We start from the raw sequence: 12,546 nt of genomic DNA, 5'->3' as shown, positions 1-12,546 counted from the left end.
GGTGGCAGTGAAAAGAACAGCAATATGCAGAAATAGATTGGGTTGTGAAAGAATTCTTGTGCAGCTGTGCTGTGCAGGGCTTTCTTCCCTGCATTTATTTTGTCGATCAGTAGTAAACTATTTATGTAGATCTATACAACCTGAATGAGCAGGGCTGAGGAGTATTAACATCCCCACAAAAGCTCATACACACTGATGTAAGACTTTCACATTCTCCTTGTTTTTTCGTTTTCTTCCAGAGCACTTTATGACCGAGTGGCTGAAACAGAACAGGACATTTCCTTTAAGAAGGATGACATTCTCTATGTGGATGACACACTACCGAATGGCAACTTCGGCACCTGGATGGCCTGGCAACTTGACGAAAATGCACAAAAGATGCAAAGGGGGCAAATTCCCAGTAAATACATGTTAGTGAGATTTTAGCATATGATTGAATGTATTTGATCATTTGGAATGTACTATTGTATGGCATGTGGGTGTAATATAGAGCTATTATTAGAGCTGTCGGTTCGGTTTGAAATAGGCTGGTTTCAATGTGTTGCAGGATGGATCAGGAGTTCTATCGTAGACACAGCATGACTGAATTGAAGGATGAGACGGGTGCGAGTAAAACGCTCTCCGCAGCTGCACGCCGATCTTTCTTTCGCAGAAAACAGAAGCACAAACGCAGCAGCTCCAAAGATGGCAAAGACCTGCTCGCCCTGGATGCCATTAGCACAGACTCTATCCCATTTTTAGAGGGTAAGCTAGACTGCAGCAATGATGTGATTAATACAATGCATTAATCTTATGCTGTATTTCTGACATGAGAATAATAAAATAAACCAGTGTTAACTGTATGATCCTATAGTTCAGTCATTTTTATGTTTATTTAATATTTAACTATACTTTTTCTGGATCAAGCCATTTATACAGATGTGTCTTGTTTTGTAATGTTTGGTTAGACTGTGTGAGCCTTGCCTATCAGAGAGTGCAGAAAGTTGACTGCACATCTCCCAGGCCAGTGCTGCTGCTGGGCCCACTGGTGGACCCAGTTAAAGACATGCTGGTCAAAGAGTATCCAGGGAAATTCAGCAGATGTGTACTTGGTGAGTTTACTCTAGTTCACAGTAGCCCCCAATATTACTTTAATGTTCTGTTGCACTTTGTTACCACATGTTTTTGCTTGTTTGTTAATATGCGTATAAAGTTTTTTGGCTACAGTGAGTAATATGTATTTCATGTAGCCTTATTCAAAAGCTTCTTTTCAGTTGACTTTTTTTCTTGCTCTCATATCTGTAATATTCCCAACAGTCAAGCTTACTCATTGGGCAAAGCTTGAAGCTTATTTTCTGTAACTTTTCTTCTGCGGTGTTTCAGAGGTGATGAAGGCCTCTCAGCAAGCCATTGAACGAGGGGTAAAGGACTGCCTTTTCATTGACTACAAACGAAGGAGCGGCCATTTTGATGTCACAACTGTTGCTTCTATCAAGGAGATCACAGACAAGGTCTGCCCTGTTTTTCTTTCCAGTCAAATTTTAAGTGAGACAGAAACTACAAGCACATTTTGAAACTTCACGGTCCTGATATTTTTGACCAAGCAATATAGGCATGAATATTTCTTTTGTCCAGATATGTCAATAATGTTTACATTCAGTAAATAGACAGACTGGATAGAAATGCATTGTAGTTTTTTCTTGTTAAAAAAATAGACAAAGTTCTGGGTGTGTGTGTGTGTGTGTGTGTGTGTGTGTTTTGGTAACAGATGCAATTATTTTTATGACACACACATATATAACAGTTGTGGTGTGAAAAAAAAAAACTCTAGGGTGAGTTTGCAAACCATTCAGAATTTGATTGTCATACCTTGTTATGATCACTGTTCACTTTATTGGAACACTATACTAAGGTAAGGGCCTCATTTCACCACAGCATGGATTCCACCATGCCGTCAGGATTGCATCACATAAATCCTGTAGATATTTAATATGCACTTTCAGCTGGAGATCTTCCATTTTAGTACATACCAAAGGTCGTCTTCTAATAGAGATTCAGCTCCCATGAGTGTGAAGGCCATAGAATAACACTAAACTCATGTTCAAACTGAGATATTAACATTGCCTGCTTTTTTCTTTCTTAGGATTCTCACTGTTTGCTCGACATTGCACCCCATGCCATCGAAAGGCTTCACAGCGTTCACATATATCCAATCGTCATTTTCATTCGCTACAAAAATGCAAAGCAAATAAAGTAAGTTTCCAAATCCTTACAAGCTTATTTTATTTTTATACAACAGAGTGAAAAAAATTACTCCATGTAGGATTAGTAGCTTTGCTATTTTGTGTATCTTTGCCGTTTCTATGGGGTCAAGACATAAATTACTTGCCTTAATGAAGTCTTGCCAGGCTGATTTATACCTCGCAGACTCCACTGCAGAAACCAGAGGTCACATTTATCAACTTGGCTCACATAATCACTCTTTCTATCTGTGGTAAACAGAAAAGCATCTACTTCAAATATCATTACTTTAAACCTTGAGGTGAGTGAACTACAACACCAGGGCAGCACAGAGTCATTGCAGCAGGACAGTTAAAGAAAAATATATATTTTTCATGTATCCAACTAATTTACTCTTGGTTTAATAAGTATGTATTCATTATATCTGTACTCATGATGGCCTCAGGTTCTTGTGCTTGCTGTTAGAGCCCATCCACTTCAGGGTTTGATGTGTTGTGGACTGTAAGACACTTTTCTGCACACCACAGTAGCAAAGAGTAATTATATGAGCTCAGACCAGTCTGACCATTATCCTCTGATCTCTCACCAGTGTGTTTCAGCCTGTACACCCTGTAAACACATTACTTAGTTTATGTAATACTTAAACCAATACATCTGCCAATAAAAAATGTCATGTTTAAAGTTTTGCCATTTTCATGGTTGCTGTGAAAACATTAACTAAAGCTATTTGTATACTCATTTACATTATTCTGTTGCCACCTGATTGGCTGTTGGATAACTGCATAAACAAGCACTGGTTGTTGATAAATGTGAACAATTTTCCTAATATAAATAGGGCAATAAATTGCACACACATCTATTTAATCACCCTTATAAAGAGGCAGTTTTGGGGGAGTTTCTTGATGCAAATGAGTGTGGCTGTACGCAGAATAATTTAGAATGTGTGGCATTTATCAACATACAACTGAGTCTAGGCACATGATGAATGGTCATTTTCTAGCGCAACTGGAGGTCCATATGCGCTAAATTAGAATGTTCTGTGCACTTTTTGATAAATGAAACCCCTCAGAAGTCATTTGTAAAATGACTACCAAGTCTTCTGTAAGGTGGATAGCAGCAGCTGAAAGCTTCTTCTTCTAAGCAGATGGTTTATAGCAGAAGCTTTTTCGACTATTGTTGAAATTTAAATACACTTTATTGTCGCCCAAAGGGGATTTGTGTTGTACTCAAGGTGTTTACATTAATAAGCGCATTGGACCAACAAAAACATTAACAAGAGCATCAGAAAAAAAACCCCTACCCTTAAAAGACTCATTCATCATTTAACATTTGGATTGGTATAGGTATAAAATACTTTTTTAAACAATTATACCTACACATTAGAAATCTGTACCATCTTCCAGAAGGCGACAGTTCATACTCTGTTTGCAGTACATGAAATGGGTCGGCTAAGATTTTGTATACTTCCCTAAGAACCGACTGTTCATACCGTGACTCAAGGGACACATTTTCCTTACTCCCAATGGTCTACATTGCTATTTATTACCAGCCGTGCAAGCTTAGACATTACCTGGATTTCAAGGTTACGAAACCATAGCTTAATGCCATATCTGATTATGCTCTCTCTAACCGTCCAATAAAATACATGATTTTCTGCTCCGCTCCAAAATGCCAAAGTCTACCCAGAAAATATCATCTCAGCTGCATATGAGAACAAATTGTATCCACGTGAATCTCACAACTAGGTTAATTATCCATATGGATACTAAGGTACTTATAAAAACTACTTACTTGATTATTATAAAACATCAGTTAATCAAGTACGTTCCTTTATCATAATGTGTTACTGCTTCACACTATACATGCTGAACTGCACAGACCTTAGTAATGCTGAATAAGTGATGCTTTTATAACTCATTATATTCACGTGAAGAGTGACACAGATAACTAATGATGAAATCATCCCCAGTAGAGCACTATAAATTGAAGGATTCCCAGGAGCTGCTAAAGTCAAGCCTCCTGTCAGGCTTCAAGTTATGCTTGACATGCTTCGTATTATAACTAGATCACCAGAAGGGCACAGCCTTTAGAGGTTGCAGGAAGCCACACTATATTTTTATTATGTTTCTCGAATCTAGCAGTAATAATTAATAGTGTTTATAATTGTATAGTTATAAACAGGTATATAGTTATGATCATATAATTGAATATATAATCATGATGCGTTCTTTCCCTGTGTATAGAGAACTGAAAGATCCGGTGTATCTGCGGGATAAAGTTTCTCAGAAACATTCCAAGGAACAGTTTGAGGTTGCACAGAAGATTGAGCAGGAGTACAGCAAATTCTTCACAGGTTTGGAAATTGATGTAGCTCTTCTCACTCTTTTCATTTGTTCTGTTGATTTAGAATTTGTGTTCAGAATGATTTAGTAATATGAGTACTCCTAAATGCGATGATGAGCTTTTGATGGTTTCTCTTGCAGGTATTGTCCAAGGTGGCACGTTGCCCTACATTCGCACTCAAATTGTGACTATAGTGGATCAGGAGCAGAGTAAAGTCCTGTGGACTCCGTTAGGCTCGCCTTAGGTGGCTGAGCTAGTCCTCTCCACCTACTGCCTCACACACACCTGAACTTACAAACACTATGCTTTTACACTCGCACTACACACAAAGGTACACTACAGAGAGCATTGCATCCTTTTTTCTTTTATTATTCCTTTATGTTTTATTGTAACTTTTTATGTGTAATTGTAATGTGTGTCTGTGTGCGTGTGTGCGCGTGTGCGTGATTGTAAATGCAGGATTATAGCACTGAAGTTTTCATTGTTTTCCTTTGGTCTTCCTGACAGACATCCAACAATTAGTAATGCTGCATCTAAAACACTTGTTTACAGATGAATCAGTCCATGAATTATTAGTTATTTAATGTCTGCTTGAATGTGTCCTCTCCCTTTGAGCTTAATGAAGTTGTATCCCTTGTCAGCTCTCCCTACTCTAAACTCAAATTCAACCCTCTGTCCCTTCCCCAATTTACCAAAATGGCACCACGTGTGTCTGTGTTTTCTACATCAGTAAGAGGACTGAAAACTCATTGTAGATAAAGAGTAAGCTTTGGTAAGCTTGATTATGTAAATGTAATAGTTTGGGGGTTGAAGTGAACAGCGTCTAAGCATTTTACAGGCCAAATGGAAGTGCCTTTGGAGATCTCCTGAGCGTATGACAATGGCATTTTGAAAGTCTGGTGTTTTAAAACTCCTCAGATTGCACTCCAAGGCTTGAAAGACCACTGTGGTAAAAATTCTCATAGAGGAAAATATGTTTAAAAGAGAACATGAAATTCTAACACTATTACAGTTCTAAAGTAGAGGCACTCACTTAACCTGTATGTATGCAAACTTGTCTAAATATATAGATCTATATATAAATATAAACACAAATATATATTAAATGTATTTTGACTAGGCTGTTGGCCTAGGGGAGTGCAGCAGGTGTCCAGTCAGGTCTTAGCAGATATAAGCATGTTCCTTTTGTATGTTTCTTATGTTTTCTTTTCTTTCTTTCTTTCTTTTTTTTATTATTATTTGAATTTTTTTTGTCATTCACTTTTATATGTACCCACTGAAAAAACACCATGGAAGGAAGATATGCAGGGTAAATATAATTGGGTCTCTGATTTTAAATCTGTTTAAATGTTCTGTGTTAAAAATCTGCTTTTTCATGTCTATTTAAGTTTTTTTTTTAATTCACTAGGCACAGTTGCATACTTTATTCCGACCAGTAATCTTCTCACCAGGTAATGTTGTGCCAAAATTCAATGTGTCCATTACTTTTTTGTTTTGTTTTGTTTTGCACTTGCAACATTATGGACCCTAAACAATAGCTGTTTTTAGGTTATCAGTAGAGGTTGAAAATAGGTACTATACTTATTATTTTTGTGATTTAATATTAATTTGTGTATCACTCATGTTCCATACATTTCATTACTTGCCTCGATTCTTATAATAGATGAAACCCATTGCATTATTTACACTCTCATTTAAAAAAGGGATTTCATATTGCACAGTTTTCTCAAAGGAAAATCAGTCCCAGCCTTGTCTATTTGGGTTAAACTTAGACATTTTGTTTCAAGTGCTATTCATATCTAGGTGTTTTTTTTTTTTTGTTGTTGTTGTTGTTTTTTTCTAAAATACGTAGCATATGGTTTTAAATGAGAGGGATTCTGCCAATAGTTTTGTTTTAAGAAGAATGACTAGATGACAGGTACTGTTATTGATTGGGATTTTTCAATATTACAAAAGAATGTGATTTGTATGAAATAATGTTAAGCAAATTAACATGAGAATAAAAGTCATTTTTCTGTATCACACTACATTATGGAACGAGCCAGGGTGGTGTTTGGAAGGTTTTTCCATTCTATCTTAAATTAACAAGTTTTCAGTAGCTTGATAAGTGATAATTTTAGAACTAGCATCTTTCCTACGCTGATGGAACAAACAGTAACACATTAAAAGGATAATCAGGAAATTTTTATATTAATTATTGTAAATTGGGGTTAAAAAAAATACTTTCTGGCTTATTAGGCAGACCTGCCAGACTTCAATTTTAACCGTATTAATCCTTAAATATAGTCGGTAGGGATTTTTTTTTTTTGTTTGTTTTTTCTTTTTTTTAATGCTCCAATAAATTACCACTACAAAAATAAACCATTTATTTTTCAATTAAATTTCTACATGGTTTTCCAACTCCAGTCCAGAAGGGAACCCCACTACTTGGGACAATTTGTTCCACAATTTCAGCACTCATTAAGCACAGTTTATCACTTAATTATTAAAATCTTTATCATTTATTTCAGCTGTGGTAATAAAAAAAAGAAAAAAAGAAAAAAGTTGTATACAGAAACAATGAGTGGACGTGTGAGTGGCTATGAACAGCCGTTGTGACCAACTGGCCTTCCAATATTTCAGTCATTGCCCAAGTCTCTACATCATTATTCTAGCATTGTTCTCACAACCTCTTAAATTGGGATAGTGAATCGCCATTTTACACTGCTCCTCATTCTCAGTGGATCATATTTCTGTTTTGTGGTTTTGCCATTTATGTCCACCAACGTACGGTGGTTAATTTAGTGTATGCAGTAAGACTGCTGTGATATGAAGGCACCTCCCCATGCTTCTTGTTTGCCTTACTTGTTCATTTTGGCCTCTAGCTACTGCTGCATATAAATGTCCTATATGTGCCACTTTGGCACTCTACAAGTCACTTTACCCTCCTGATGGGTTATCTGTTTCGACAGCTGCCACCAGCTTATCTAAGCTTAGCTAGATGCAAGGCTGTCTGATACTGATCTTTCTAGTTAATAAGGCCTTTCATGTTCAGCTGATACATCAAATGAAGGCGCTGCTTTTTCCTACCGTTCACATAAGACCACTTGTGTAAATTGTCCCAGCTTGCAAAATCTGTATTCTTAAAAATTCTTATCTAATCAGATGTGGACATGGGCTGTACAGGATGATGATCAATTCTGGATTGCTTTGCTCTCCACAACAAATCTTCATATATATGACCACTAATTAGTGAGCTACTTAATGTAATATATGGCCATTGGTATGTATACACCCCTCCTAATTACTGGGTGTGTTTCATTATCAATCGTTTAGCCATGCACTCTCTATAGACAAATATTAGCAGTAGATGGGTCGTATTGAAGAGATCAGCAACATTAATGGTTGTGTCATAGAATGCCAACTGTGTCACAAATCAGGTCATGAGATTTCAGCCCAGCTAAATCAGCATTGATGAACTGTAAGTACTATTTATCATATGCACACTTATAAAGTGGAGCTGCTGAGTGATGAAGTGCATATAAATTACTGATCCTATGTTGCATCACTCGCAAATAATCTAAACCACCGGTTTCCACCTGCCACTCTTTCAGCGGCTCACAAAACTAAACGTATTTGTTGTATATGGCCTGGTGCCTTACAGACCTCCTGTGAGATCTTTATCAATAAGTACTCCTGATTTTATTCCCCCAGCTCAGGAAACAGTTCAAATATCCTGTTGCAACTGTTGGATGAAGTAGCAGTGGAAGTATGTTCTCTCTATTTACCAGTCTGATAGACAAATCTGGGTTTGACAGATGCCAGAGAACACTATTTACTGAACTGTGTAATGCTGAACAGAAATGGTGGAGGATCAATAATGGTTTGTGGCAGTTTTTCAAGTTTTGGGCAAGGCTGCTTAAGTCCAGTGAAGGCTGTTAATCTTACCACACATGAAGGCATTGTAAACAATTGTATCCTTCCAACACTGGCTTAAGTTTATAGAACAGCCCACTCTGTTTCAGCATGACCATGCCCTGTGAATAAAACGAGGCTCATTAATACGCAGTGTGGCGAGATTTGTGTGAACTAACACTGGGCTGCACAGCTCACTGATCTTAACCCCACTAAACACATTTGGAAATGCAAGCCAAACCTTTTTGTACCTCATCTGAACCTGACTTCAGAAAAACTGAATGGGCACAAATATATTAAGGCACTCTACAATGTAGTGTAAAACATCTTACCATAAAAGTGAAGTCTGTATATTGCAGTGAGGACCAATTCCATATTAAAGCCATTGTTCTTTTTATGAGAAGTCCACATATTTTTGGTCAGTTTGTATACAATATGCCATGAAGTTATATTTGGAGATGTTGCACAAGGTTTTTTGCACAACATTTAGCTCTATAAAATTCTTAAACCTTTCTTCACAAACTAAACATATGCAATATATCCAGCAGTTACTTATGTACTTCCTCAGCAATGTACCATCACTTATAGCCTGTGACACTGTCTCAAGTGGAATAAAGATACAAACACTGTACCTCAAATTGCACACTTATTTACTATTTACTATATACTACTTTACACTCTCTCTCTCTCTCTCTCTCTCTCTCTCTCTCTCTCTCTCTCTCTCTCTCTCTCTCTCTCTCACTTACACACACACTTTCACATTCTTAAAGACCTCCTTTCAGGTTTTCGACATGCATTACCGCAGTTGTCCACTTGGGGGGTTAAGTAACCGGAGCCTCTCCTGTTTTGCTCTGCTTCCCCCTGAGTCGGGGTTAATAAAAAGTTGGAAATACGATCCGGATCTTGTTTCGCCGCAGGTTCGGTTGGTCTGTGGTTTACAGAGCTTTAAGATCAAATACATTTTGTTATATAAATTGTACATCCAAATAGCACAGTTCTGTTCCGTTTAAAGGCGGCATAACATCTGCGTGTGCTATGTTTCAGTATCATAACAAAACCTGTTCACACTTTGCATTATAAAGACCAAATGTACTCATTATAACCAACATACACCTGCATTAACCTACTGGCGTGGACTGGACCTATTGTAGAGGTTAGTCATATCTGTCAAAGTGCATATTTTCAAGCCTATTATATCCACCTAAAATATATATTTTATTTAGAAGGATGTTATAACACACATTTAAGCCTTAATAACATCCAGACAGAAAATAACCATAAATGACAGTAAATCTATAAAAAAACTATAATTTGACTTAAATTAGGGTGTGTCAGGGAAGTACATTGCTACGGCCACAGCTGTATGTAATGGTTTTGTACACATTTGTAGACAGTTTGATCAGTAAGAATACCAAAACAAACAAACCAACAAAAACCAATACATTGCTATAAAGCAGTGGTCCCCAACCACCGGGCTGCAAACAGGTAACGGACCCTGGACCAAAACATTTGACATTTATATTTCCATTTTATTGACTTTCATGCTCTTTTAGGGTGTTATTATTATTATTATTATTATTATTATTATTATTATTATTATTATTATTATAACAAGACAATTCCCCGCACTTATTTCAGTCGCATTTCTATTCTATGCGTCGATAAATGAAGCTCGGACTGATCCTGCATTATGGCGACTTACATTTCCATTAAATATGAAATTCAATGAATAATTACATCATCTATTATGTATGATAGTGTCATATTTAAACATTACTACGTGTGAACATATAGTCGTCCCCTTCCCACAACCCCGGAACCAATCCACCCCACCCCACCCACCCCCCGATCCGATCCGTGGAAAAATTATCTTGCGTAAAACTGGTCCGTGCTGGATAAAAAGACTATATGGGGAGCGCTGCTGTGGTGTGCCGCATGTGTGTGTATTAGAGCCCAACAGGTTTCTAATAACAACTTCAGGTTTTTAAACCGAATCGTGAAGCTGAAATATAAGTGTCTGTGTCGCATTCTGGATAATGGCGCAAGCAGGGATACACACTTGTGCGTCATGTCGCCTGAATACAATGCAGAAAAGATTGAGCTTGAACAATTTTCACACACACACACACACACACACACACACACACACACACACACACACACACACACACACAGCCTACCCGCCAAACTGTCCTCCATCCCATAGCCATCTTTATTATTGCGCTTTGGCTCCTCCCTTCTACCTGTAAATCTGCCTAGCAGTGCGTGCGATCGTGTGTGCGTGCGTGCGTGCGTGTGTGTGTGTGTGTGTGTGAGTGAGAGTGTGTGCGCTCTCAGTGAGGGAAGCAGAGCGGCTGACAGGGACAGCACCGTTCACCCTGTCCGCTCCAACGGAGCACATCACATTCAATTAAAAAAAAAAAAATCACGCCGTTTCCAGTTCACATATAAAATGTGATCTGTCATATTTTGTTCTTATTAAATTCGGCGCAAAAGCATCAGTAAGTTGGCATTAGATAGAGAGAGAGAGATTGGAGAGCGATTTGTCGACGCTGGTCCCTGGATGGATGGATGGATGGAAGGAAGGCGGTGATCTTGGAGGCGCTCTGGACTGAGTGAAGAGTGAAGACCGCCGTTCGTTTTTTGGGGGGTCTGTGAACGCTTCGTTTTATTGCAGAACGGCAGCAAGACAAACATCACCAAAAGCTAAAATAAAATGCCTGCGTGGCTCATGTTTGCTGTTTATTTCGAATATTTTGAAAAGCCCTTGTAAAAAATTTTATAAATAAATAAATAAAATTAAGTCAATGCGGATTTAAATGTGTCGCGCAGAAGGACGCCGATCTCCTGTTTCTCTGCTGATTTCACGCCAAGCGACATTTCGGGTGAAAAGCTCATCGGTCGTACGGAGGAGCAGTTGGGGATAAAGAACGCCACTGTTGCGCAGAAGAGGGGCTGTTTGAAGCAATATGGCTGATGGCAGGGGCCGGGGGCGCTGGCAGGAGCTCTCCAAAGCTACTCGATGCTAGCTGGAGCAGATCGCAACGTTTCCCGCGGCGGCGACGGCAGCTCTAGAATGACTAATAATAACTACAACAAAAACTCGGACTCTTCTGTCTCCATAGCCAGGATGGACGTGATCATCCCGTTCTCCGCAGACGTGCCGTGCGATAACAATGGCCAGCGCATGTGGTGGGCTTTCCTCGCCTCGTCCATGGTGACGTTCTTTGGGGGTCTCTTTATCATCCTCCTGTGGAGGACCCTCAAGTACCTGTGGACTGTCTGCTGCCATTGTAGCATCAAAAACAAGGTAACCCCATATATATATATATATATATATATATATATATATATATATATATATATATATATATATATATATATCAATCACAATATTTATCACAATCTAATATCTATTCAGAATTTGCAGTAGGTTGAGGGAAAATGACAGGTTGATTATTAAATCCTGTTCAGGCCTGGTGTTGAACTTCACTGCGAAGGGACTAGAAATGTAAAAAAAAAATGTCATTATCATGGATATGTATCTTGTGGGTAAAAATATGTACCCGTGCCAATGTTTCTTATTATCCACTATCACATTTGTAAGTTGTTCATAAGACACTTGGATTACTATAGTAAAAATGTTTTATCATCAATACCATTCTGGGAATACAAAAAAAAAATCTGTGAAACGGTTGTATTAAACCATATATAAATAAAATAGATTCTGCACACATCTGGGGGAAAAAAAAACCACTAATGTGAACCTGTAGCTCATTTACACTTGAAGTGGTCTGTACACACCTGCCAGTCATGCTGCTGGTCAACTGAAGGAAATGTTTACATTCACACCTAAGGCAAACAAATTGTGCCCTTAACATGAAGGATCTTCTTTTGGGAACACTGACATTGAGCATGTCATTAATGAGCAGGTGGATGTAAAAGCCAGGATTTGAGGCTGTCCTACAGATTTTTACATGCTCACATTTTACCTGGTGTTTTTATTTTTTGCAAACATGATGCCATTCAGCAATACCAAGAGAGATTCACCATCTTGCATTGCCATTTCTTACTCAGCTGTCTGTGTGG

The 12,546-nt window shown here is 38.1% G+C and overlaps 2 protein-coding genes and 1 long non-coding RNA gene across 23 annotated transcripts in view; 2 read left to right on the top strand and 1 right to left on the bottom strand.

The window, feature by feature from the left end:
- The window catches only part of dlg5a (discs, large homolog 5a), a 38,661-nt gene extending 32,071 nt beyond the window's left edge, over positions 1-6,590 (top strand). For 2 of the 3 annotated variants that reach the window (XM_083539243.1, XM_083539242.1), the window contains exons 27-33: positions 240-410; positions 548-744; positions 948-1,091; positions 1,363-1,490; positions 2,123-2,232; positions 4,464-4,573; positions 4,704-6,590. In XM_083539243.1, the coding sequence (XP_083395369.1) occupies positions 240-410; positions 548-744; positions 948-1,091; positions 1,363-1,490; positions 2,123-2,232; positions 4,464-4,573; positions 4,704-4,807 (964 nt within the window). In that variant the 3' untranslated portion in view covers positions 4,808-6,590. The remainder of the gene's footprint in view (positions 1-239; positions 411-547; positions 745-947; positions 1,092-1,362; positions 1,491-2,122; positions 2,233-4,463; positions 4,574-4,703) is intronic. The other variant, XR_014533186.1, reaches the window with a different exon arrangement.
- LOC310724899 lies at positions 4,916-9,085 on the bottom strand. Its single transcript, XR_014533200.1, has 2 exons — positions 7,976-9,085; positions 4,916-7,889 (listed from the first exon to the last, which is right to left on the bottom strand). It is a non-coding gene; the product is annotated as an uncharacterized lncRNA (long non-coding RNA).
- A 1,633-nt stretch (positions 9,086-10,718) lies between these two features.
- Positions 10,719-12,546, top strand: part of kcnma1a (potassium large conductance calcium-activated channel, subfamily M, alpha member 1a) — a 150,730-nt gene continuing 148,902 nt past the window's right edge. For 17 of the 19 annotated variants that reach the window (XM_083539250.1, XM_083539252.1, XM_083539264.1 and 14 more), the window contains exon 1: positions 10,739-11,767. In XM_083539250.1, the coding sequence (XP_083395376.1) occupies positions 11,480-11,767 (288 nt within the window). In that variant the 5' untranslated portion in view covers positions 10,739-11,479. Of the gene's footprint in view, positions 11,768-12,546 lie in introns of all 19 variants that reach the window. The other 2 variants (XM_083539256.1, XM_083539254.1) reach the window with 1 other exon arrangement.

The sequence above is a fragment of the Silurus aristotelis genome (genome assembly GCF_946808225.1).
Source record: "Silurus aristotelis genome assembly, chromosome: 4".
Classification (NCBI taxonomy): domain Eukaryota; kingdom Metazoa; phylum Chordata; class Actinopteri; order Siluriformes; family Siluridae; genus Silurus; species Silurus aristotelis.
The sequence above is the reverse complement of the archived record's forward strand: the minus strand, read 5'-3'. Positions and strand labels throughout refer to the sequence as shown.